This window comes from Brienomyrus brachyistius, chromosome 1, assembly GCF_023856365.1.
Source record: "Brienomyrus brachyistius isolate T26 chromosome 1, BBRACH_0.4, whole genome shotgun sequence".
NCBI classification, from domain to species: domain Eukaryota; kingdom Metazoa; phylum Chordata; class Actinopteri; order Osteoglossiformes; family Mormyridae; genus Brienomyrus; species Brienomyrus brachyistius.
Window position 1 is genome coordinate 31,398,165 of NC_064533.1, and position 21,613 is coordinate 31,419,777.

The 21,613-nt window shown below is 44.2% G+C and overlaps 2 protein-coding genes across 4 annotated transcripts in view; both read left to right on the forward strand.

Annotated features, from left to right (window-relative positions):
• The first annotated feature begins 1,467 nt into the window (after nt 1-1,467).
• LOC125742789 (toll-like receptor 2 type-2) lies at nt 1,468-7,403 on the forward strand. The gene is made up of 2 exons (XM_049015146.1): nt 1,468-2,841; nt 3,209-7,403. The coding sequence occupies exon 2, from the start codon at nt 3,210-3,212 to the stop codon at nt 5,664-5,666; it is 2,457 nt and encodes an 818-aa protein (XP_048871103.1). The 5' UTR covers nt 1,468-2,841; nt 3,209; the 3' UTR covers nt 5,667-7,403.
• A 490-nt stretch (nt 7,404-7,893) lies between these two features.
• LOC125745881 (CCR4-NOT transcription complex subunit 4-like) overlaps nt 7,894-21,613 on the forward strand; it is a 28,790-nt gene continuing 15,070 nt past the window's right edge. For 2 of the 3 annotated variants that reach the window (XM_049019135.1, XM_049019151.1), the window contains exons 1-7: nt 7,933-8,158; nt 15,942-16,189; nt 17,155-17,352; nt 19,133-19,219; nt 19,623-19,724; nt 20,566-20,691; nt 21,061-21,185. In XM_049019135.1, the coding sequence (XP_048875092.1) occupies nt 16,016-16,189; nt 17,155-17,352; nt 19,133-19,219; nt 19,623-19,724; nt 20,566-20,691; nt 21,061-21,185 (812 nt within the window). In that variant the 5' untranslated portion in view covers nt 7,933-8,158; nt 15,942-16,015. Of the gene's footprint in view, nt 8,159-15,941; nt 16,190-17,154; nt 17,353-19,132; nt 19,220-19,622; nt 19,725-20,565; nt 20,692-21,060; nt 21,186-21,613 lie in introns of all 3 variants that reach the window. The other variant, XM_049019142.1, reaches the window with a different exon arrangement.

A 21,613-nucleotide genomic window follows, 5' to 3' on the forward strand; every position in this document is an offset into this window, starting at 1 on the left:
TACCCCAGTAAAATAATTCCTTCTGCTTTTCTTTTGACAGTAACCCCAGGATGCTCTCGTGTCTGAAAGATGTGGCGATAGCGCTTGCACATGCAGTCTTCTTTTTCCCCTTCCATGCCACGTTTGCTTGTGAAATCTCAGAAATTCCCCCCAAAAGGGGGATTGTAAAGAAAGCTCCAGTTCCTGCTTGCTCTGTACCGCCAGCTTTCCCACAGCAACACGGGACTCGGCGCTTGAGTCCACGTCCGCTGGTTTGAATCCTGTGGCTGGCAGACTGATACCATAGTGGGACCTTTGAGCAAGGCCCTTAACACCCCCCATTACTCCAGGGATGCTGCATGCTGGCTAATCCTTCACTGTGATCCCCAAGCTTAACTTTCATCTTTCTGTGTGTCTCACAGAGAGCAAGATGGCAAGATGGGACAGGGGAGAAGACATTTTCCCCATAGGGGTGAAGAAAGTATCACAATCGAAAACCCAGTGAAATAACACGCAGAGTGTAACGTTTTTTTATTTAATGTATTAATCAAAATTATTCAATGCTAAATGTATAGGGACAGGATCCTATACATTTAAGGAAACTGTGTGACCCCCCCCCCCACCAAGCAGCTAAGGCTTTTGATCTTTGGTTTGGAAGAATTTTTGCTTGTTTCTCCTTACAGAACATTCCAGTTGGATTAAGATCTGGACTGTCACTAGGTGATTCCGAAACTAAAAATCTCTTCCAATTCCTCCATTCTTTGGTAGACTAACTTGCGTGCTTAGGGTTGTTATCTTGCTTCAGTTCATGAATGGATACCGTGACATTCTCCTGTAGAATGTGCTGGTTCATTCTAGAATTCATAACTGCATCAACGATGCCAACATACCCAAACCATGATATATGAAATGCCAAATATATGTTCGACTCACCTGTCCAAAGAATATTATTCTGGTAGCTCATTCAGGTAGTCAGTCGTAAACTTTAAATGAACAGCAATGTTCCTCTTGGAGAGCAGAGCTACCCTCCCATGCACACTACTCTTGTTCAGCGTTTGGCTGATGGTAAGCCAATGGTCACTGACACTGACAATGCAAATTGCTCCCAGGGAAGTAACACTGAAATTTTCTTCACACACTAGATGCCCAACAGTGTATTGGTGAATTCCTTTGTAACTCTTAGCTGGATGGAAATTATCAAATCATAAGAGTTCTTTGAATGAGACGGGGGGACCAGACTATTATAGTAAAGGTACAATTTATGTTTTATTGAATTAAACAAACCCCTCAAATTCACACCTGGTTGTCACCTCACTGATTTACAGTTCTGACTGTAATTGTTCTCATAACTGAATTGATCGTAGTGGTACACATGCGTTTTCTAACAGAGGAATTTAATGTAGCATCATTTTTATTAATAATCATAATGAATTACTTTAAAAATCTAATGTTATGCGTGTTATTAGTTTTATAGTGTTCTCCATTTTTATTACCATGTTCTTGTCTAATTTATGCAGAAATTGAGAAAGGTTTCGCAAACTTCCAAGCACCAATGTATATTCAGTGCTGTTTAAAAGTCTTAGACAGTCAAATAAAATGTTAAGGATATTTATTTGGATAGTACGTGCATTTTGACTCAGAAAAAAACACAATTTAACATTAGAACATAAGCATAGTAATAATAAAAATTAAAATAAACAAGACTTCCTTCTATTTTACAAAAAGTTACTGATATCTTCCTGGACGGCTAGATGAACACCGCTTCAGTTCCCAAACCTCTCCTCAGGGGCACCTCAGCTGTTCCATGTATTCATTAAATTTCATCACCAGCTCAAATAATTAATTAATTAGTTAAATAACTTGAGGCCAAATAAAGAGTCCAAAAATTCATGGGTGTTTTGGATGGTCACTGCAAATACTGTGGTGATTATAGGAGAGATTTTGAAATGGCTAAGCTGACACAACTTTGATGGACATAATATCACAGTTTTACACCAACATGAAAATCATTTAAACATCATTTTCTTTGACTGTCTAAGACTTTTGCACAGTTCTGTGTATTAAATGAAGGGACAACCAGAGAATTTCAGAGGAGTTTCCTAGAACTTCCTAATGAACTCTTTTCAAGCTGTGCTGTTTCATTCTAATATTTGATTAATGTTGTTGATGTGTCTAGTGGTATTTCATCAGTGAGTGCCGGAGCATAACCCAAATGCGTTTTCTAAGCTTGGTAGGGAAATTGCTGTTGTACCATTGCAGTAAAATAACTTGCTTTCGAAGAAACCTGTTGTTGTGGCTCTGCTGGTCTGAGAAGAGGTTTCATGCCCAAAATGTGTATTTGTAGTCTTTATATTTCCAAAGTTCAGATTAATGCCTCTGGAAAACATGGGTTTGCACAAATAAGTGAGGCAATAGTACTGATACAATATTAGAAAAATATATGGTATTTCTCTTTATTGGTATAGGATGTAAACAGCATGTTTATTATACAATTGCTAATTATACTTTTATTGCATGCACAAAATATACATTTTAATACAATTCATCACTTTTACTTTACATGAATATGTCATGTCATTTTTGGGTTACACAGGGAAATTTCGCATGGACTCTTTTGTAAGGCTTGTGAAATATTTTGCAAAGTTGGAACTTCTCAAAAAGCGGGTAAAGGCAATTCTACTGGGTGAAACAATGAGGAAGCTTAGCTGTGGATTCTGAATATGAATATTGTCAAATGTGATTATGGAATGAAAAAACAAGGCATCAGGAACCACAGACCATAAATTCTAAAAAGTGCCGCTATCTGGCTGTAGCTGCAGTCTGGCACCTACTTTCAGAAACACATAACAACAGCAAATCAAGGTAAATACATTTCTTATGACTGTCTTGTTTTCTGTATCCTGTGTATGTTGATATTCATTAAAAATGTCTGTGCATTTAGTTCTGATGGTTATAAATGTACATATACTGAACTTACAGAATCCCACTGAAAATTAAATTAAAATAAATTACTGCGTTTTGGGATTTGAGGATTTGATGACTGCATATATTAATTGAAAAATTTGGCTATTAATACTTAAATATATTCATCATGCATGACGATAAAGTGACATTCGGTGCACACAAGTCAAAATGAATTTTAAATATTAAAAATGATGAATACGTGAAGATGTTTTGGAACTGCAGTGTAGTGTACATTGTCCTGACAAAAGTCTTTGCTGTGTTTCAGTATGGCAGCCATTATTTGGACCGTTGCCAGTTTCCTCATTATAACAATGAAAAGCTTAGCTGTAAATCATAAAAAGGAAGAATTTGAGCTCTGTGTTACTCACAGTTATGGAAGAAAAGATCTATCCAACCACAATCTCACTGAAGTTCCAACCGGATTATCTCTGAATACCCAGTACCTGGATCTCTCCCACAACAAACTCTCGAGACTTGAGAGCGATGCTCTGGTCGGTTTTCCTCAACTCTGTTTTCTGAAACTGAACAATAACACGATTCAGTACATCTCCCCCATGGCCTTCTTGCATAGCAGCGGAATAAAGGTGCTTAGCATCTCAAATAACCTTCTGACAACTATCCCAGACCTCTCGCTGCCTCATCTCCGGATTCTGGACATGTCAGGCAACCTGTTTTCCAGCTACAAGCTTGGAAGCTCCTTCGCAAACCTTACAAACCTAACGGTCCTCATGCTTGGGGGGCCAAATATCAAAGAAATAAAATTAGGGGACTTTGCATGCCTGAGCAATACATCATTAAATCATCTCAGCCTTGACTCTGATCTACAACAATATGAATCAGGTGCTCTTGCACAGATACAAAGCTTGCAAGAAATAACCCTCATCATGTCCTTCTGCCAACGTTTTGACATGTTTAAGGCCATTGCGATGGACTTAAACCAAACTGAAACTACAGCTATAAGGCTAAATCCGTTCCTTCCTAGGTACTGTCAGATTTCCAGTGATCCTTTTGAAGGCTTCAAAGGAGCTCAGTTCCTCCGCCGCATAATATTTGTGGACAGCTGGTTTAATACTTCTGTTATGGTAAAGCTTTTGGAAAATGTATTCCAGTCTACCCTTGAAGAACTGTCATTTATTGACATTGTGTACTATGAAGACACTGCTGATGGAGTTCAATTCTACCCAACGCATAACCAAACAGTTCACCTGAGATCGCTTTCCTTCAATGGGGTGCGACACCTCCAGTACAGTTACCCAAAAATCAACATTAGCGTCACCTATTTTTCCCAGTTGGCCTATCTGAAGTTCTCTGGCACTGGAATGAATATTTCCCCATGCAACTTAATTTCTGACATACCATCACTAATGATGTTGGATTTATCCAATAATCTGCTTTCGGATGATGGGTTCTGGTGGCCTGCTTGTTCTTACACTAAAGTCTTTCCTGCACTGAGACAGCTGTGGCTGAGCCACAATAGGTTTGTTTACCTGTCATTCATCTCTAGAAAGACTCAGCAGATGATGGCCCTCGAATCGTTGGATTTGAGCTTTAATTCCATTCAGCTGGATGGGGAGTGTTCCTGGCCTACGCACCTGATAGAACTGAGCCTGAGCAACAACAACCTCGGTAACGGCGTGTTCAGCTACCTGTCACCCCACTTCAGAAGGATCAATTTGTCAAAAACGGGCATAACTGCCATTACCCAAAAGGACCTCTCGTCCTTCCCGAATCTAACTCATCTCATTTTGAGCTCCAACGGTATACAAGTGCTTCCAATGGATCTCCACATCCCAACTCTGCTCAGTCTGCACGTGGATCAGAATGCAATTACTTCCATAAGCCAGGAACCAATACTTGGCTTGCCCAGGCTGCGGCATCTTAAGGCAGGCAAAAACCCATTCAGTTGTAGCTGTGAGTCATACTGGTTCGTCACCTCACTTAGTAAATCTCTTCTCCCTGATTGGCCTGTGGATTATACCTGCAGTACGCCTCCATCCTTTGCTGGGGCGTCTCTGGAGGAATACAAGCCGACTAAACCTTCCTGCTTACCATGGCTCCAAGCAAGTATTGCGGTTCCAGTGGTTTTTATCCTTGTAGCATCTTTCAGCATCACCTTCTATGCCTGCGATGGAATCTGGTATACTAAAATGTTGTGGGTGTGGATCTGGGTGAAGAGGAGGGGCCACAAGGGGGCAGGGCGGCTGCAGAACACATCAATCAGGTACCACGCCTTCATCTCATACAGCCAGCATGACTCGACGTGGGTGGACAGCCAGCTGGTGCCCAGGCTGGAGAACGTTGGCCTGTCCCTCTGCGTCCATGAAAGGGATTTTGTACCAGGCAGGTGGATTGTGGACAACATCATCAGCTGCGTCGAGGACAGCTACAAGACACTCTTTGTGCTTTCACAAAATTTTGTCCAAAGCGAGTGGTGCACCTACGAGCTCTTTTTTGCCCAACACCGGGCCATCAGCATCCAAGACGATTCATTGGTCTTTATTTTACTAGAGCCAATCCCCGCCAGCTCCCTCCCAAAAAAATTCCTGAAGCTGAGGGCATTGCTCCGCAAGCAGACCTACCTGGAGTGGCCCAAGGACGAACGCAAGCAGCAGGTCTTCTGGGCCAGCTTGAGGGCAATGCTTCATGGAGCAGATAAACACATAGCCATCAAGAAAGTGGCAACGGACATTTTGGATACCTTGCCACTTATTGCAGATCAGTGACAGAGAGCAGATCCATGAGCTGAATAGATCTGCTCAAGAATTATGGCATGAGATTGTGCTTTTGTCTTTTAGGAAAAATTCAAATTTAGCAGTATTTCTTGCAGATATTAGCAGTACCAGTCTAACCTAGTCTTTTGATTTTGCAACAATGCACTTTCACGAAGAATTAAAAATTATTAGTATCCAATGGTTAAGTCTGAGATTGTAGAAAAATCTATGATATACAAGCACTTTAAACCAGTATTAAATATTAATATTCAATCAAATATTACTATTAAATCAAAACTAAATATTTTGAAAAATGAATAGGGATAAAAAGGATTTAAAGGTTTCTATTCTATACCGTTGTGTTTTGTCACAGAAAAGCACTGGTGTGAGACTTAAAAGAGTGACCAGATGGATGTTTTTAGATTCAGTACATCCATCTTCCACAACCACTTACTGAGAGTACAGTCTCACTTTGAGCCTGGGGCCTGTCTCAGGCAGAGCTGGGCGTGTGACTTTCTGGAAAGAATGTCAATGCACATGCACACATGCAGACAACTACATGCACACACACACACACACACACACACACACACACACACACACACACATACACATGCAGACATACACACAGATACACACCTGCACACACACACACACACACACACACACACACACAGACACACACATGCATACACACCCACACAGAGTTCATATATTCTTAACTCTGTGGGGGCTTTCCATTCATTTCTATGCGCATAACTCCGAACTATGACGATCTTAACCCCCACCCAGCCCTAACCTTAACCATAAGTAACCAACCAAACAAAATACACTAGTCTTGGCTATTTTAGTTTTTTTTTTTATTGCATTCACATAAAATTGAGGTTTGCATTCTGGGGACCTGAATAATGTCCATGCAAGCGAAAAAATAACAGGTTTTACCAAATTGTGGGTATAAAACCGCACGCACACATAGGCAGAGTTAGCGGTACATACGCTGTTAGTCACGGAGCCGCCATGCGCTAACAGGTTCAGGACGTAAAAACCAAAAAAGTACATCTTTGATTTTTTTTAAGACCTTCCAAGAGACAATACGTTTTTTGTTTATTTTTAGAGGTTGTTTTATGCAAAAGGATGTTCTTGTAAATATTGTTAAATATTGTTAAATTGTTAAAGTATTTAGCACATTACGCACTATGAGTGACATGAATTTACATTTTATTCATGCGATGTGATGGATGTCTTAAACCTTTTCAATGTGTTATTCAAGTTTTTTTTATTTTTTAGTTTTTGACCCACCCAAGATAAAAATCCAGCATAGTTGTTTAGCAATATGCAATATATCGATTTAATAAATGTGGTGTGTTTCACTGGAATTCCTTTTTAAAAAAATATATTTGTTTTTGTGCTTTTAATATGAGAAACATTGTTTGACAGTGAATTGCTGTCTTACAGTAGCTAGTCGACGCTTTTCATTAAAATGTATTACTATTTGAATGAGTAGTATGACGATACATAACAATACTTCGATATACGCTATTCACGGATTCAATTAATTACTAACTTTTCACCCTGACGAAGGTTGCAGTTTACCCGTAATATCGCGATATGTCTCCATCTACTGCTATCACCCAGTAATTTGTATATGGAATTTTAAGAGGACTGTACTTACTTTATGTATTTTCTTACAAATAAGAAATATGATTTATATCAACATATTAGCTACTTGTTAATAAATGTTTAATAGGCTTTATGTATGTTTTGAATTTAATATAACGATTGGTAATGTTTCTACCTCAAATTATGTATTTTCCTGAACTCAAACTTTTGTAGTAAGACAGTTCCTCGTGTCAGTGTAGTTAGTGTATTTACACATGCAGTAACATGATGCTTTTTTTCCAAGTATACTTCAGTACCGCTACGAAGTCTTCTGTCTCCAGCTTTTATCAGTTTCCCCAATCCGTACACTACGACAGCCATCACAACCAAGCGTCATACGTCTGATTCTTACAGAAATAGTGAGAATTATGAAATGGGGGAGATAGATATATAACACCACGTTTTTTTACACTATATCTTTTATTATACTTATAGTTTATTTTTTTAATAGCTCTTTTATTTTCAAATTGTAAGATGTGGTCTTTAAAACAGTGTTATTATTGGTTATTAAAGAAATAGCTTTTACATACGAAACTACATTACCCATGATAAATGAAACCTCCACTCTGCGCATGAGTAGTGCGTTGTGAATGGTCGGTACCCCCTCCCTCCTCCCCATTTCAATGTAAGATGGTGGCTGGAAGGTGCTGCTGATATACACTGAAAGGCTGAGAGGAAAAGCAAGGTATTTTCTCAACAAATCATATCTGATCTGAGAAATAAACGCACTAAGATTTGAAGTTGCTTGCTTACACTGTTCTGGGCAGTACAGAAAGATAAATCAATCCCCGCCCCATTTGGTGTGATTTCCCTTGGAGAGGAATCCCAGCAATAGAGAGACAGGGGTGAGTATCCCACAAACTATCGCCATAAACCAGTTAAAATGATCACGTAAGATAACAGGATGACTATGCGTGTACGTGTGCAAGTTCATCTTTCACCAACTCGCCACCTTTTCTAAACGATGCCCAGATGTGGGAGGCAATGAAGTTATAGGCTGCCCGAATTGAGTGCCCGTGTCCGCGCCGAAGCGCGCAGGAAAATCTCAGGCTTTGCCGGGCAGCGCAGGCCTTACGGCTACCGCTACACGGCGCCTGGCATCACTGGCTATCCGGCTAATTGGTTGCTAAATACCTCTCCTGGTTGTTAAGAACGAAGCTTGCCTCGGTACACTTTACCTTATGTTAATTGGAATAAGCTGATAATTTTAAATACATGGGTGAACTGGGAAGGGAGTATTATGATTTTATTATTGTTAGGTTTTATGTTGGATTGTTTTGCATCCTGGCTGCACTTGACCGGCTTTTTCCGTCCCGCTGGACCCAAGTTGTGTGGGGTGGGGGAGACTCCGTATACACACAGGCGCCGCACGGATGTTGATCAGTACCGGGCTGTTCGGTACCGACTGGAGCCGTTTGCTAATTCCGCTCCCTCCTTCTCATTGCTACCAGCGACCGCTCTTGTTCGCCGCTCCGTTAGCTTGGTGGCTAAGCTGTTGGCTACCTAGTGCCGCTTAGCTGACCGGTGAGCTGCATTCACGACCGGACCGGACTGCTGGTCCGCTTATCAGACCCGTCCAACCGTACAGTGGGCGTTGTGTTATGTCTTTATAAATCCCTAAATACGAGCCCCCGAAACGAGTGGACGGTAGGCTAACTAATGGTTACATATGTAACATTTCCTCTTCCTCTTAGAACCTGGACAGACGGTATTCATTGACACCAAGTTAAACATTAGGCGGACTAACGCACTTAAACCTTAATACATTTAATAAATTAAAACGTTAAATATTCAGTCTAGCACCCTCTTCAGGTTCGTGCGTTGGTTTTCCTTGAAGGACTTGGGGTTGCATTTTCTTCGGGTGGTCGACCTAAAGATACGGTATCCTATGGTCTGTAAAGACACCAGTCGATAAAAAGTACCTATTTGTATCACCGTGGAGACTCAGCACATGTGAAGAATGCCTGCTGTTTAATAAAACTGCTTCATTCGCAGTAGTCAGGGATTGTCTCTGAGAGAAAGGCCTCGCAAGTAAGAGGAATAAATCATACATTTTATCTCTCATCGATGCCACATATAGTAGTATCGGGTCTAGATTGTTAGGCTTTAAAATTCATTTTTAGCAAACTAAATGAACAGGAAAATGAAATGTAGTAAGACCACTGGAAGATGGATAAAAAAAAAGTTTTATTGGGTTTCGCTCTGCAGCTTTTCACCGAATGTCACTGCATTTCTTTGGCCTAAGGGGACATCTGAAGACCAGAAGTGTCACCTGCAACCTGCTCGCTTGGCAGGAAAATACAGCAGTTGGGAAAAGATACAGTAGGGTACTGGGATTAATACTTATGTTTGACGATATGGAAATTCTTCTAGAGCCACCTCAACCATGCTGTTCTACTGCACAGCTCTGTCGTATTTAGAAACAGGTTTTTGCTGGTTTTTGTTGATTAGGTGATGAATTACAGGAGCGGGTTCAGTGCGTTGCAGTGTACTATGATGTTTTTCTTTGACAGTTTATTTTTCTTTTTTCTTTATATATTTAGTACATACATGGTTGCTCTAAATCCTTAGGACATATGCCAGTCTTGGACATTGCTTTAATTTGCTTTAATTTGTTCAAATATGATAGCTATGCAGCTTCAGTGGATTGACATGCCTAAATTATACTTGTTTTCGTCTAAATCTGCATCCTGTAGTGATGTCACATCCTGTCCACGGTGTCCCCTGCCTTGCCTTTCCTGTGATGGGCTCCAGTCTTGCTGCGACCCTGCATTGGTTGTGGGTAGGGGCATGTTCGCCTGTGTGGCATGTAGGCTAGCCAGTTGTGACCTGCACTTGGCATGAGATGCGATTGGCTTTATATGTAGGAAGACCAGTCTGCTGGGTGCTAATGTAGATGAGTATTTGTGGCATATCAATTGGTAGTCATTTAGACAACTTTGTAGTTTTGTGTTCACAATTAACACCTTGACACTATGGTCCCTAACATGTGTGTAGATCTACATTTGTATGTGTTGCATCAAACTCTTTGGGTTAGAGTTTTGTCACCCCCCCCCCCCCCAAAAAAAAGAAAAAAAAGTAGGGCATAGCTGTAGTTTTGGAAGTATTTCGGTAGCTATTCCTTGATGTCTTTTCAGGGCAGTTGCATCCCTTCCCTTTAGAGGATCTTAGTTGAAATGGGTCATAACAGCCCTCATCATGGTGACTTTTAGCATCACTCCCAGCACATTACGTGAAGCTCCTCCCCCCACCTGCTTGTGGTGTTTACTGTAGTAGTTCTTGACCAGGAGGGATTTCTACTTCTTGTGCAGATTCTTTTTCCTAAGCCCTACCTTAGGGGTGCTCCTTCTTTTCATTATAGGACTATACAACTTTCAGAGGGACAAATATATGCCTCATAGTGTGGGGAAAAACTGAAATTCTATACACTGAAAGCTGAGTAAATTCTCATGTAGTCAACTACACGTATCAAGATTGTATCACTGATTTAATGTGCATGGTGGGATGTTTACTGAAGTAGTTCCCACTGACTGCCTCACCCAAGTTTGTTTTAGTGCGTTTTAACCGTTGGCCTTCTGGTATCATGTCAGGTTCCTTAACCTGCTCTCCCTCCAGTTCAAAGTCAGTGCCTCTGACACCTGTTGATCCAAACAGGTTGTTACAGCCCACGCTAGGAGGCTGCAGCTGTTAGCGAAGCCTTTGCCTGGGTGGTGTGTGTTATTGGTGCTGGCAGTGCTTGGAGAATGGAGTTCCTTGTGTCTCTCAGTTCCTTGCTGATGATGTAATCTTGAGTAGGCCAGCCCTCTCCCCTCTTCTGTGTTCGCCTGGCTCTGGTTCAGAGCTTGGTTTTTGGGTACTGGGAAAGGGTTGGGGTTTGATGTCATCCTGTCACAGGGATTTCCCCCCCCCCCAAACCCTGGCAGAGCTGGATTATTTTCAGCTCAGTTTAGCGGGAACAATGAGGAGCCAATCACCGGCTTTATCTGACCAGGAAGTGGGAGGGCCACGTGCTGCCTGGTGGATTAATCGGGCTTAAACGGCGCTCTTAAACGGAGCTTTTGTTGGCGTTCCGTCATTGCTTCCTCTTAGACCTCGTGGCCATGTGAACCAACGTCACGCTGACTCACATGTTGTTTATCAGGATCTGCACGTCTTGTCAAAACATTTTCAGGTTTTCTGAATGATTGGTTCCTACGAATGTGTGTCAACAGACACATGTTTCAGACAGGATCTGTTTGCTGACATGGGATCATGGTCGACACGTTGTAAATACTGTACATGAGTCTTTCAATCTGCTTCCGATATAATATGAGGCTAGCAGAACATTTTTATTCCTCATATTGCTGTGAGAAATTGGTTTTTATTGTGTTCTGGAATGTTCTGTCCAGCATAAAAAAACTGGTACAGAGTGAACTGAAATATGCTTTGCCTGTACACACAACAGCCTTAGCACGTTGTCGAAGTGTCTCATTTTGCATGTTCATGGTTGGCTGTGTGACTGTAGCATAAATAGAAGGATTTGAGCTGTGAAAGGCAGCAGTGTGCTATTGTCATGATCTCACGCAGGTCTGTTGAAGACCATCATTCCCTGCGCGGGCTGTCTCTCTGCGCTCGTTTCAAATACCTGCCGCAACCTGCGGTGCTGTCACAGTTCCAGTACGAGTCACAGTTCCAGCAAGACTAACTTGTTTTTGCCAGGAAAGGCCAGTGTAAACTTCTGTAGCCTCCAGCTAGTGTTAGACTTCGCTTTAGTTTAAAGACGCTCGTCGTCCTGTTACTTTTTAAAATCTTGTGTTGCTGCTCAAAATACTTGGGGGTGGGTGGACAGGTGTTTTAGGTACCTGTATCACTTGTTGCTAAACATTAGCACGTTTTGATTTTGTGCCCTCCGTGATTCTTTGATCATACGAGCTGTAAAGCTATTCCTAATATGTGCACTGATATATGGGGACTTGCTACAGCCTTTCTCCCTGGAGCTGAGGCACTGTCTGCTGTTCATTACACACTACACATTGATCACTTATTGTTGAGATACTGTAGCTGATTCTTTATCTAGAGGGAATTATCTCCTGGAAGTTTTCCATTAGTCAGGATTTATCAGGTTATGTTCTGCTGTGAAAGTTTAGGAAGAGAAGTCACATTAATTTTATAGTTCCGAATGATTTTCCTGTGTTGCCCCAATCAGGGATAATATGGCTGTAAGAGGCGCAGCCTTTGCCAGTTGAAGAGCTTTGGATGGTTTCTTTGCACTTTTTTTCTCCTTGGAGCTGCTGTCCCACCTCCATGGTGCAACAAGGTTCCAACAATATGGAAAGTGGCTGTTTGTCTAACAGAGGGGCATATTTTATGTCCCCTCGCCTCTTAATTGCTCCTAGTTCTCTTAGTTTCACACACTTTATTACAGTGAAATGTTAAGCAGTGTTTCACTTGGTGGTGGAGGTTTGGTGCCTTGTCACCTTCCCCATGAAAATTCAAAAGGCATGGGGCACAAGATTGAGCTTTAGCTCTAGTCCTGTCCCATTAGCAAGCCTAATATGAAGATTTGAGTAAGACATTGACACCAGCTGGAGCTACACATGAGACATGTGGTCCATTGATGTTAAAACCAAATTTAAGAAAGGTCTGTTGGAAGTTTTATGAGTCTGTGTCATTTTCAGGGCTGCCGCGGAGCAGACAGCTGTCCCCTTACTGAGCCGTGTCTTTGTGATGCATTGAGCCATCGTGCCGTAGATTTCAAATGGCGCTTAGCTTCAAGTTTGGGAATACTTGTGTGTGACGGGTTAATCACAGGGATTTTAGCAGATTGCCATGGGACCGTTTCTCAGATGTTACGGTGGAAGCGCTGGGCATCCCCGAGTCTGGAAGAAACTTAATGCCCTCATCCTGCTAATGCTGAATGCCAGCTCGCCTGGCATTGCTCTAGGGCTGATTCCTTACAGACGGATTCTGAATAAGCTTCCCTAGCCTGTGGGAGCCAAGTTTGCCACGTTGGATTGATCCTTCCTTAAATGTCCACTCGGGGAGGGGACCCCTACCCTGGCCCCACCCCGTCTCATCTCGTCTTCCCTTTAAAGCAAGATCTGGCTTTTTAGTCTGGGCAGGTTATTTTTAGCGCCCTTCCTTCCTTTCAGTTGCCCCCAACCTCCAAACTGCACCCCTCTTTGCAGTCCTGGTCTAGATATGGACCTCGGTCAAGTTGTTGAATGATGCCTTTCTTTTTAATTCACTCTATTGATGCTTCATCAGTCATGTGATCTGTGGCCCCCTGATCATTCGATGTTTCTAGAATATAATCTCGGCAACATCTTGCTAGCAAGACAGATTCCGGGGAACACGATGCGATTTATAAAGACGGCCATCTTGTTGCCATTTCTTTGGTTGGATTGGTGCTTGAATTGAGGCAGAATTGAGGTCTTTACTCCTAGTTGGTTAGAATGGTCTATTGTCACTGTCATATTTATCTCGTTTTGTTTTATTTTGTATTGGTCACTGTCATGTGCTACTATAGCCACATTATCAATCATCTTTAATACTTCTCATTTATTCGATATTCACGACTTTTAATTGCGTGCTACGTTTGCATATCAAGTGCAGTTGTTGTGGTCAAATGATCTGCCGGACTGAAAACAGAAAGGATATTCTCTCTTTCTCTGGCTGCTGCCCCAAGCATTTGGGTAGAATGGATCTCCATGCCCCCAAAGTCTGCATTCCTATTCCTGGTGTGCCACAGTATGAAGCTCTCTAAACTGCTTTCGGCCTCAGTGTGGAGAGAGCCGCAGATTAGTTCGGTCAGGCTGATAATTAGTCCTTCAGCTCTGAGATGGTATGGCAGTGAGTGCTGTGCAGGGCCTCCTGGACCAGGAATCTCATTTCTTCCCAAGTTATTAAGCTGTAGCCGGATGTGTATTTCTGTCCGGTGTCGGCTAGCTGGCTCCATTGTAACTGGAGGACTCTACGGTGGTTCACCTCTGTCATGCTTAGTAGGTTGGAGGAGAGTTGTATGGTACTGGCCGGCAGGGCAGAAGAGGAGGGCATGTTGGCTGGAGGCGGGGTGCTCGTACCTTTGTTGTGCTGAGGGGCTGAGGTTGCACTTCCACAGAGCTCATGGGGCAGCGGCTGCAGCTGCTCACTGCAGGTCTGAATACAAAATTCATAAAATGAAATCAAACGAGCTTCAGTGAAACATTAAGACTTAAAACCGATAGCGTTTTTAGGTGTGTAAATTTGATCTGGGTTAAAGTCTGTCCGTTTCATTCAGAAAATACTTTTGGTCGCTCTTCAAAACCTGATTAATCTTTTGGAGAAATTTTCCCCAAATCTTGGCCATCACCGCTCTGTAAGACTGCGTATGACTGTCTGCAGATTGGATAATTTTTCACAAGTCACACTGCATCCCTAAAAATATCGTATGCACACACAAATTTAAAATGTCATTTTAAGTCACGAAAATGGAGGTGACTTTCCTTGTTGCCATAGCAATCTGCAGTCGTTGCTGGACTCAAACCTGTGGGTTATGGCTGGAACAATAAGCAAGCATTGTATGGAAAAGTAAATGAAAGCAGTTTCATCTTCAGTTTCTAGTTGCCAGATTCATACAGAATAAAGTAAGTTTGCCAGAAGCGATACTACTGGAGTCTGCTTCGAAGTTTCTTTTCATGTGTTGTTACGTACATCCTGATGCCACATCTTCAGTTTTCCTGTGTTGCAAGCATTGGTCTGCTATGAATGACCATCTCCACATGTGCATCAGACTGTTGACAAGTCTCTTATTACCCACCCAGATGATGAGCTGGCTGACCTTCTGGAAGAGGTTGATGGGACCTGTTCACCATATTGCGTTGGTACATAAACTGGAGTCTTGTTTTGTAGAAGTTGTCCAGTGGCCTTTCAGCAATGCCTTTGTAAGCTATTGTTTACTGATTTTATTGAACAAGTGCCCAAAAATAGTGAGACTTCTTTGTAGTAGAGTGTTGTGTGATTTGGCAGGTAATGATCCTTGTATACGTTTATCAGGCCACAACTGGACGAACCCATGTGTCCAGTATTTATTTGCTCAGTCTTATAAATGCCACTGTTTCCTGATGTAGGTGCCTGTCCGTTCCAGTTCGAGGCATAATCCCTCACACAAGCATTCATTGGCTGCTCCACTTCCAGGGCCAGGAATCCCCTTTTAGGCTCTCAGTTTTAGGGCAAATTGTGTGACTGCCTGTCTGGTATGCGTGTTATAGAAGAACGAGTGTGAGTTGTACAGCCGGATGCGGATTGCTTCACTCGGCATTCTGGCAGGGTTACAGTATGCCTAGATATTCCATATGCTTTTAACTGACCTCAATAAGTGAAGACTGGGTTTAATAAGCTGATTTTGTTAAACTGAGGTTTAGGTACTACTTGGCAGGCGTACTGCCAGTTGAATTCAAGATAGTAAGTGGTGTGTAAGTGGAAACAGCTTTGCATGGATTCTGGGAAGCAAGGTGTCTTGTAAGGCCTTTGAGGGATTGTGTAAGTTGGAGTGCCTGTACCCCCCCCCCCCCCCCCCAGTTCATGGAGTCTTCAGGTGGCACAGTTCTGTAGGTGATTATGACCTTCTATAACATTCTTCTGTCTCCTTGCCCATGTTCTTCCCTGCAGCCCCCCTGCTCAGGACTCCAGCCACACTACTGCGCCACTGTGAGACGCAACCGCCACCACCGCCGCATCGTAGGATGTCCCGCAGCCCTGAGGTGAAGGAAGACCCCATGGAGTGCCCCCTGTGCATGGAGCCCCTGGAGATCGACGACGTCAACTTCTTCCCCTGCACCTGCGGCTACCAGATATGCCGGTTCTGCTGGCACCGCATCCGCACGGATGAGAACGGGCTGTGTCCCGCCTGCAGAAAGGTGCGGTGGGCCCCGAGCCGTGCCGCCGCCTCGGCCCGCATTCCCTCGCTGGCTTCCTCCTCGCGTTCCTTGCTGTGTCTTTCACTTTGCCTGCCAAGGTTTCAACTGCCTGGATTGACATGCTACCTGCTGACTTGAATCGAGAAAGTTTTTTTTTTCGAAAGCTTTTGTTTCAGTGGTTTCTCAAACCGCAGTGTTCTGAAATTGGCTCTCATTTGGTGCGTGCTGTACAGTGTTATCTTAGGATGTGGTGGGGGTGTTTTAGCTGTACTTCAGTCTTCTGGGCAGTGGGCTGGTTAAATTCATAATGGCTGTCCATATGTAGAACCATTGCATCTTTTGCCTCAGGTTGACTGCTTGTTTGTGCAGGATTCATTTTCACATCTGAGTAACATTTAATGAGCCTCTGTCGCTGCCTATGTATGTTTAAATTATTTAGCTGTTTTAAAAATGGTCTTTGCCTTGGTAGCTGCTTTTTCTTTTAAGTGAATCAGCTTTTTTGGTAGGTAGGTGGGCTTAGCGCTCAGATAAACAAGCCTTTTCCCGGAATTTCCTGTTGACAAGGAGGGTGGAATCGATATTTTGCAGTTAGGAACCTATTTAAACAAGCCACCTTGAGCTCTTTGCCGCAAGTGCTGGCAGCTCAATGGAAGTCCGGTTGAAATCAAAGAACCGGACAATTCTTGGAATTTTAGCACCTGCAGGCAGTGGCTTTACAGAAGACTAAATGCAGCTGAGCTAGAAACATGTGTAACCAAAAAGCACCTACTCTCTCGGGTCAGCTAGCAGGAAACAAGTTAACTCAGTGTAGAGATACCTTAGAGCGCAGGTTTGATGGTGCACCTTTTTTGTGGATGTACATTATGAAATACGTTGATTCCAACCGTACCTTTCATGTGGAGAGACTGTCTGTATCAGGAATTCAGGTGCTTAGTGGGTTCCTTCTCATCCACCCTTCTCCGTAGCCTTATCCCGAAGATCCGGCAGTCTACAAACCCCTGTCACAGGAAGAGCTCCAGCGGATAAAGAGCGAGAAGAAACAGAAGCAGAATGAGCGCAAGCAGAAAATCACGGAGAACCGCAAGCACCTCGCCAGCGTGCGCGTCGTGCAGCGCAACCTAGTGTTCGTGGTGGGCCTGTCACAAAGGCTGGCTGACCCCGAGGTGAGCTGACCGATCCCCATGCAGGGGAGTGGGCCCGTCTAATCTCTTCACACCCTAAGGCTAAATGGTCAGAATTAATTTGTGTTTAACGGTTCGGTGAAACTGACTCCAGTTGTTGGCTCTGGGAGTTGCAGGCTGTGTTGGTATTTTTTCTGCTTAACTCATGGCTAGTTGAATAGAAGCTTGGCTTGCAGGTTCTTTCTGGTTGACATTATAACTGGAAAGGCACTTCGCTTTATGATGTGTGTATACAGCAAAATGATCTGACCCTAGTTTAATTAGGACGACTTCGTCCCCGAATCTCTTGTTGTTCAGCAGACAAGTATAGAGAAGCAGCCCACCCCCCTTTACATCACCTATCATGTATTCTGTTTTCCTCCCCCGCCCATTTTCTCGGGTTTTTAAACTAGTACCCGGCTTCCATTAAGTGGTTGCCTCTCATCTTAGTCTATTTGCTATTAGAATATGCAGATTTGCTCTTTCTAACCAAGCATGCTGTCTTTTCACGCTTTTTTTTCCCTTTTATGTGATATCCTGATCATATCTTAAAATGAATTCTGTACGCCAGGCCGTAATGGTTTTCCTGTAGCAAGCTTTCACACAAGTCCGAGAAACACTCAAGGAAAGCAAGATTGGAAACCTGGTGGTGCTCACTAGCATGAATGGCACAGAGTTTCCTGAAATCTTGCATTTCTTAAGCAGCTAATGAGATTAGTGACCTGGGCTGAAGGGGAACATCCAAACCCCATGCTGAGCGGGGACATCTAGACCCCAGGCACGTGAGTGCGCTCTGCCTCTTGCATAAGGTCGGTTTTGGCCCATCGAGGGGCTCATATGCTGACGGTGCGAACATGCGAAACTGCCCTAGTGACTGAGGTGACGAGTGATTAGAGTGGGTCGTCGAGCAGCCCAACCTCCAAGGACGCAAAATTCATATAGCTGTTATCCTGCATCTGGTAGTCCTCACACAAGCATGGTAGGATCTGAGTAAATATAGTCAATTTCTTTAAATTAGCACATTTAAAACGTATTTGTTTCATTGTTTGAAGTGCACCTCAGTCCACACTTTTCCCCAAAGTTGCAGGGTCATTTGGAGGTCATACCGTCTGCTGTGGGAGGTAGCGCGTTTTGTCTGACTTCTCTGTTTTTGTCTGTTCACTTACTCGGGGCTGTCATTGAAAATGTATTAATCTGTCTATAAATGGTGAGCCAGCAGCAGCCATTGTGTGGCTCTCTTTGTGCGCCCCCTGCTGTAGAGGCGCAAGTATGCCGGCCCTCTACCTCAAACCCTCCTTCCCCCAGCGGGACGTCGTTTGTTCTTGTCATTCTTCCCGCTTTGTTAGGCAGCTTGGCACTTGACTCAAAGTCGGCGCCGACTCCTGACTCATATCATCACACATCCATCTTCTGCCGTGAATGTAGTCGTTAGCTTTTCATGTTTTATGACTAAGGACCCCCTTCCCACCACCAGGCTTGGTGGCAGGAGTGGCCCCGCCAGTGACTAAAACGTTTCCATGTGCCTTCATAGACCCATAACACCACTTGACCCACTGGGGGGTCCTGCCCGTCAGGCAGGGCTCTCCGACGGGCGTCCAGTTTTGAGCCCAAGAGGGACCTGCGGTTTTACCCTTGAGCAGAGTAGTAAAGCAGCCGCAATAAAGCCCCCAAAAGTGTGAATGTGAAGCATGGTTTGGGGGGGGGGGGCACTTCTGGGCTGTGTAATTTAACTTTAATACCTCCCCTCAGTCTACTCTTTTCCCCTGTCTCCCTGTCTTTCCAGGTTCTAAAGAGGCCTGAGTATTTCGGGAAGTTTGGGAAGATACACAAAGTGGTGATCAATAACAGCACGTCATACGCAGGGTCTCAGGTAATGAGCAGGGCTCCACACTGCCAGGCAGGGGCGGGCGTGCACGCGTGTGCGAGCGAGCGAGTGAGCGAGCGGCAATATCTCTTGTCGCTATGAAGGCTGATTTATGTCTGTAGAATCTACACCATTGGCATGGCGTAGCCATGTCCCCTGCACCATAGCCTACACTGTAGTCTGATTCCCATCTCCTCAGAAAAGTTACTGCAGGGCACGTCGGCGCAGACTGTCACAGGTATAAATGCATGAACAGCCTGGGCCACGGTGTTAGCTCTGCATAGTCTTCAGGAAGAGGTGTAAGTCGGCCTTTCAGCCTTAAGACCGCACTGTCTGTCGAAAGAGGATGAGGCAGGACCATCCAGAAAGACGATGTCCAAGAGTGACGCTGCTCCGCTCTCATCTGCAGGGTCCAAGTGCCAGCGCCTACGTCACATATATCCGGTCCGAAGATGCGCTCAGAGCCATTCAGTGCGTCAACAATGTCGTGGTGGATGGCAGAACACTCAAAGTAAGTCCCTGGTGGTGTGTCCTCTTGCCTGTCATCCTCGGGTGTCTCAGTCCAAATTCAAATGCAAATCTCGCCCTTCTGTTGTCGTCGTGTGTCTAACTTATACATTTAATTTTTAATGCAGTTCCTTCACCCTTATTTTGCCATTTTATTTGCTTGTATGCAAAAATATGTACTGAACAAAGAAAAACACAAGCACTGAGTTATGAAGTTAATTTCCTTCCAGTGCATGATGACACCTTGAACAGGCGTGATGACATGTGACACATAAAAATTTTTTTTATATTTTATTTATCATAGCGGGTAACACGTAAAATTAGACTTAAACCAGCGTCTTTACAGCTCGTTCTCTCCAAATGTGCTTGCTGCCTTTCACTATTAATAGTGCTAGCGGTAATTGGTTCTCGCACCCGTGCCCCAGTGTGGTAAACTTTCAGACAGTTGGATCTTCACACAAACACTCCTTTTTATCCGCAGTGGCTGCATTCCACGCTTCTCTTGCACGTGCGAGAGCGTTCCTCGCAAAGACCCTGGTCATGTGGGGCCTTAACGAGCGCTCTGTTAGTCTTTAAGCGGAAGCAAATGACCATTTTACAAAGAGTAGCCATTACTGTGTGCTGGAGATGTCTCTTAAGATTATACATTCAAAGGTGCTGATCGCGTGGATGGTTTTATTTAGTTTTAATAGTGTGTGTTTGCCAATATTTTAACCTCGGAGGGATTTTTATCGACTCGCATCTTATCTCTTGTGTACCCCCCTCCCCCCTACCTCGATGCTGACTCGTCACATTCGCTGGCAGCTTGCTACACAACTGATTGCTCTCTCCATTGCCCCCTACAGGCCTCTCTAGGTACAACAAAGTACTGCAGCTACTTCCTGAAGAGCATGCAGTGCCCCAAGCCAGACTGCATGTACCTGCACGAGTTGGGGGACGAGGCGGCCAGTTTCACTAAGGAGGAGATGCAGGTATCTCTCTGCGCCTCTCGGCTGTGCAGCAGCCCCCCTCCTGGGAGGCTGTTTCGGCTGGTTCTGGGCAGAGATAAATGTTGAATAGAGAGTTGAATCCAAGTACGGCAGCTTTCAGCTCCTCCAATCCTACCTGTTGTAATACAACGATCCACCCATGGGGTTGTCATGGAAACCACTCTCAGTGTTTTGGGACCCTCATCTGCTCTGAGACAGGCCCCCTTTTTCCCTCGTGTCACCGGAGTCTCGGGGGCTTTTCTGAAGTGGATGTTTTTCTTCCTCCGTGCACCCAGACGTTGGGTGTGGGAGACTGTAGCCGATGTTATTCTGGGATTAGTCCTCATGGGTTTCGGTCTTCATCTCCCACAGGCGGGGAAGCACCAGGAATACGAGCAGAAGCTGCTTCAGGAGCTATACAAGATGAACCCCAGCTTCCTGCAGACCTCAGCCCCCGGGGGGGAGAAGTCAAAAGGGAAATCCAGCTCTTTACAAAGGTACCACTCATCAGTGTCACCCATCCGTCCTCCAGCCAACATCGGGGCCTCGCCTGTCCACTAGAGGGCACCGAGGTTCAGCGGTCCTCTTGGGGCTAGTAAGAAGGAAACACCCTGAATGACAAAGTGGTCACAGGCCCTTTTGGCACATCGGACTCGCACATCAAGATTAACCAGGAACGTATTAAAGATGCTTTATGGGCAGCCTGGGGCTCCTGGTGAAGATCCCCGGCTGTTACCCAGAGGCTGCAGCGGAGCTCTGCTGTGTTTCTCAGCTCAGTCCTCGGGGACCCCTGGACAGTCCACATTTCTGTCCCCTCCCAGCACACCTGCACCAAACAGGGGCACCAAATACCTATTGCAGGTGTGTTTGGAGCTGGGAGGAAGCAAGAATGTGGGCCGTGTGGGGCTCCCTGAGGGGAGTTTGG

Coding starts and splice junctions, on each gene's coding strand:
- LOC125742789 (XM_049015146.1), top strand. CDS start 3,210: ATGGCAGCCATTATTTGGACCGTTGCCAGTTTCCTCATTATAACAATG.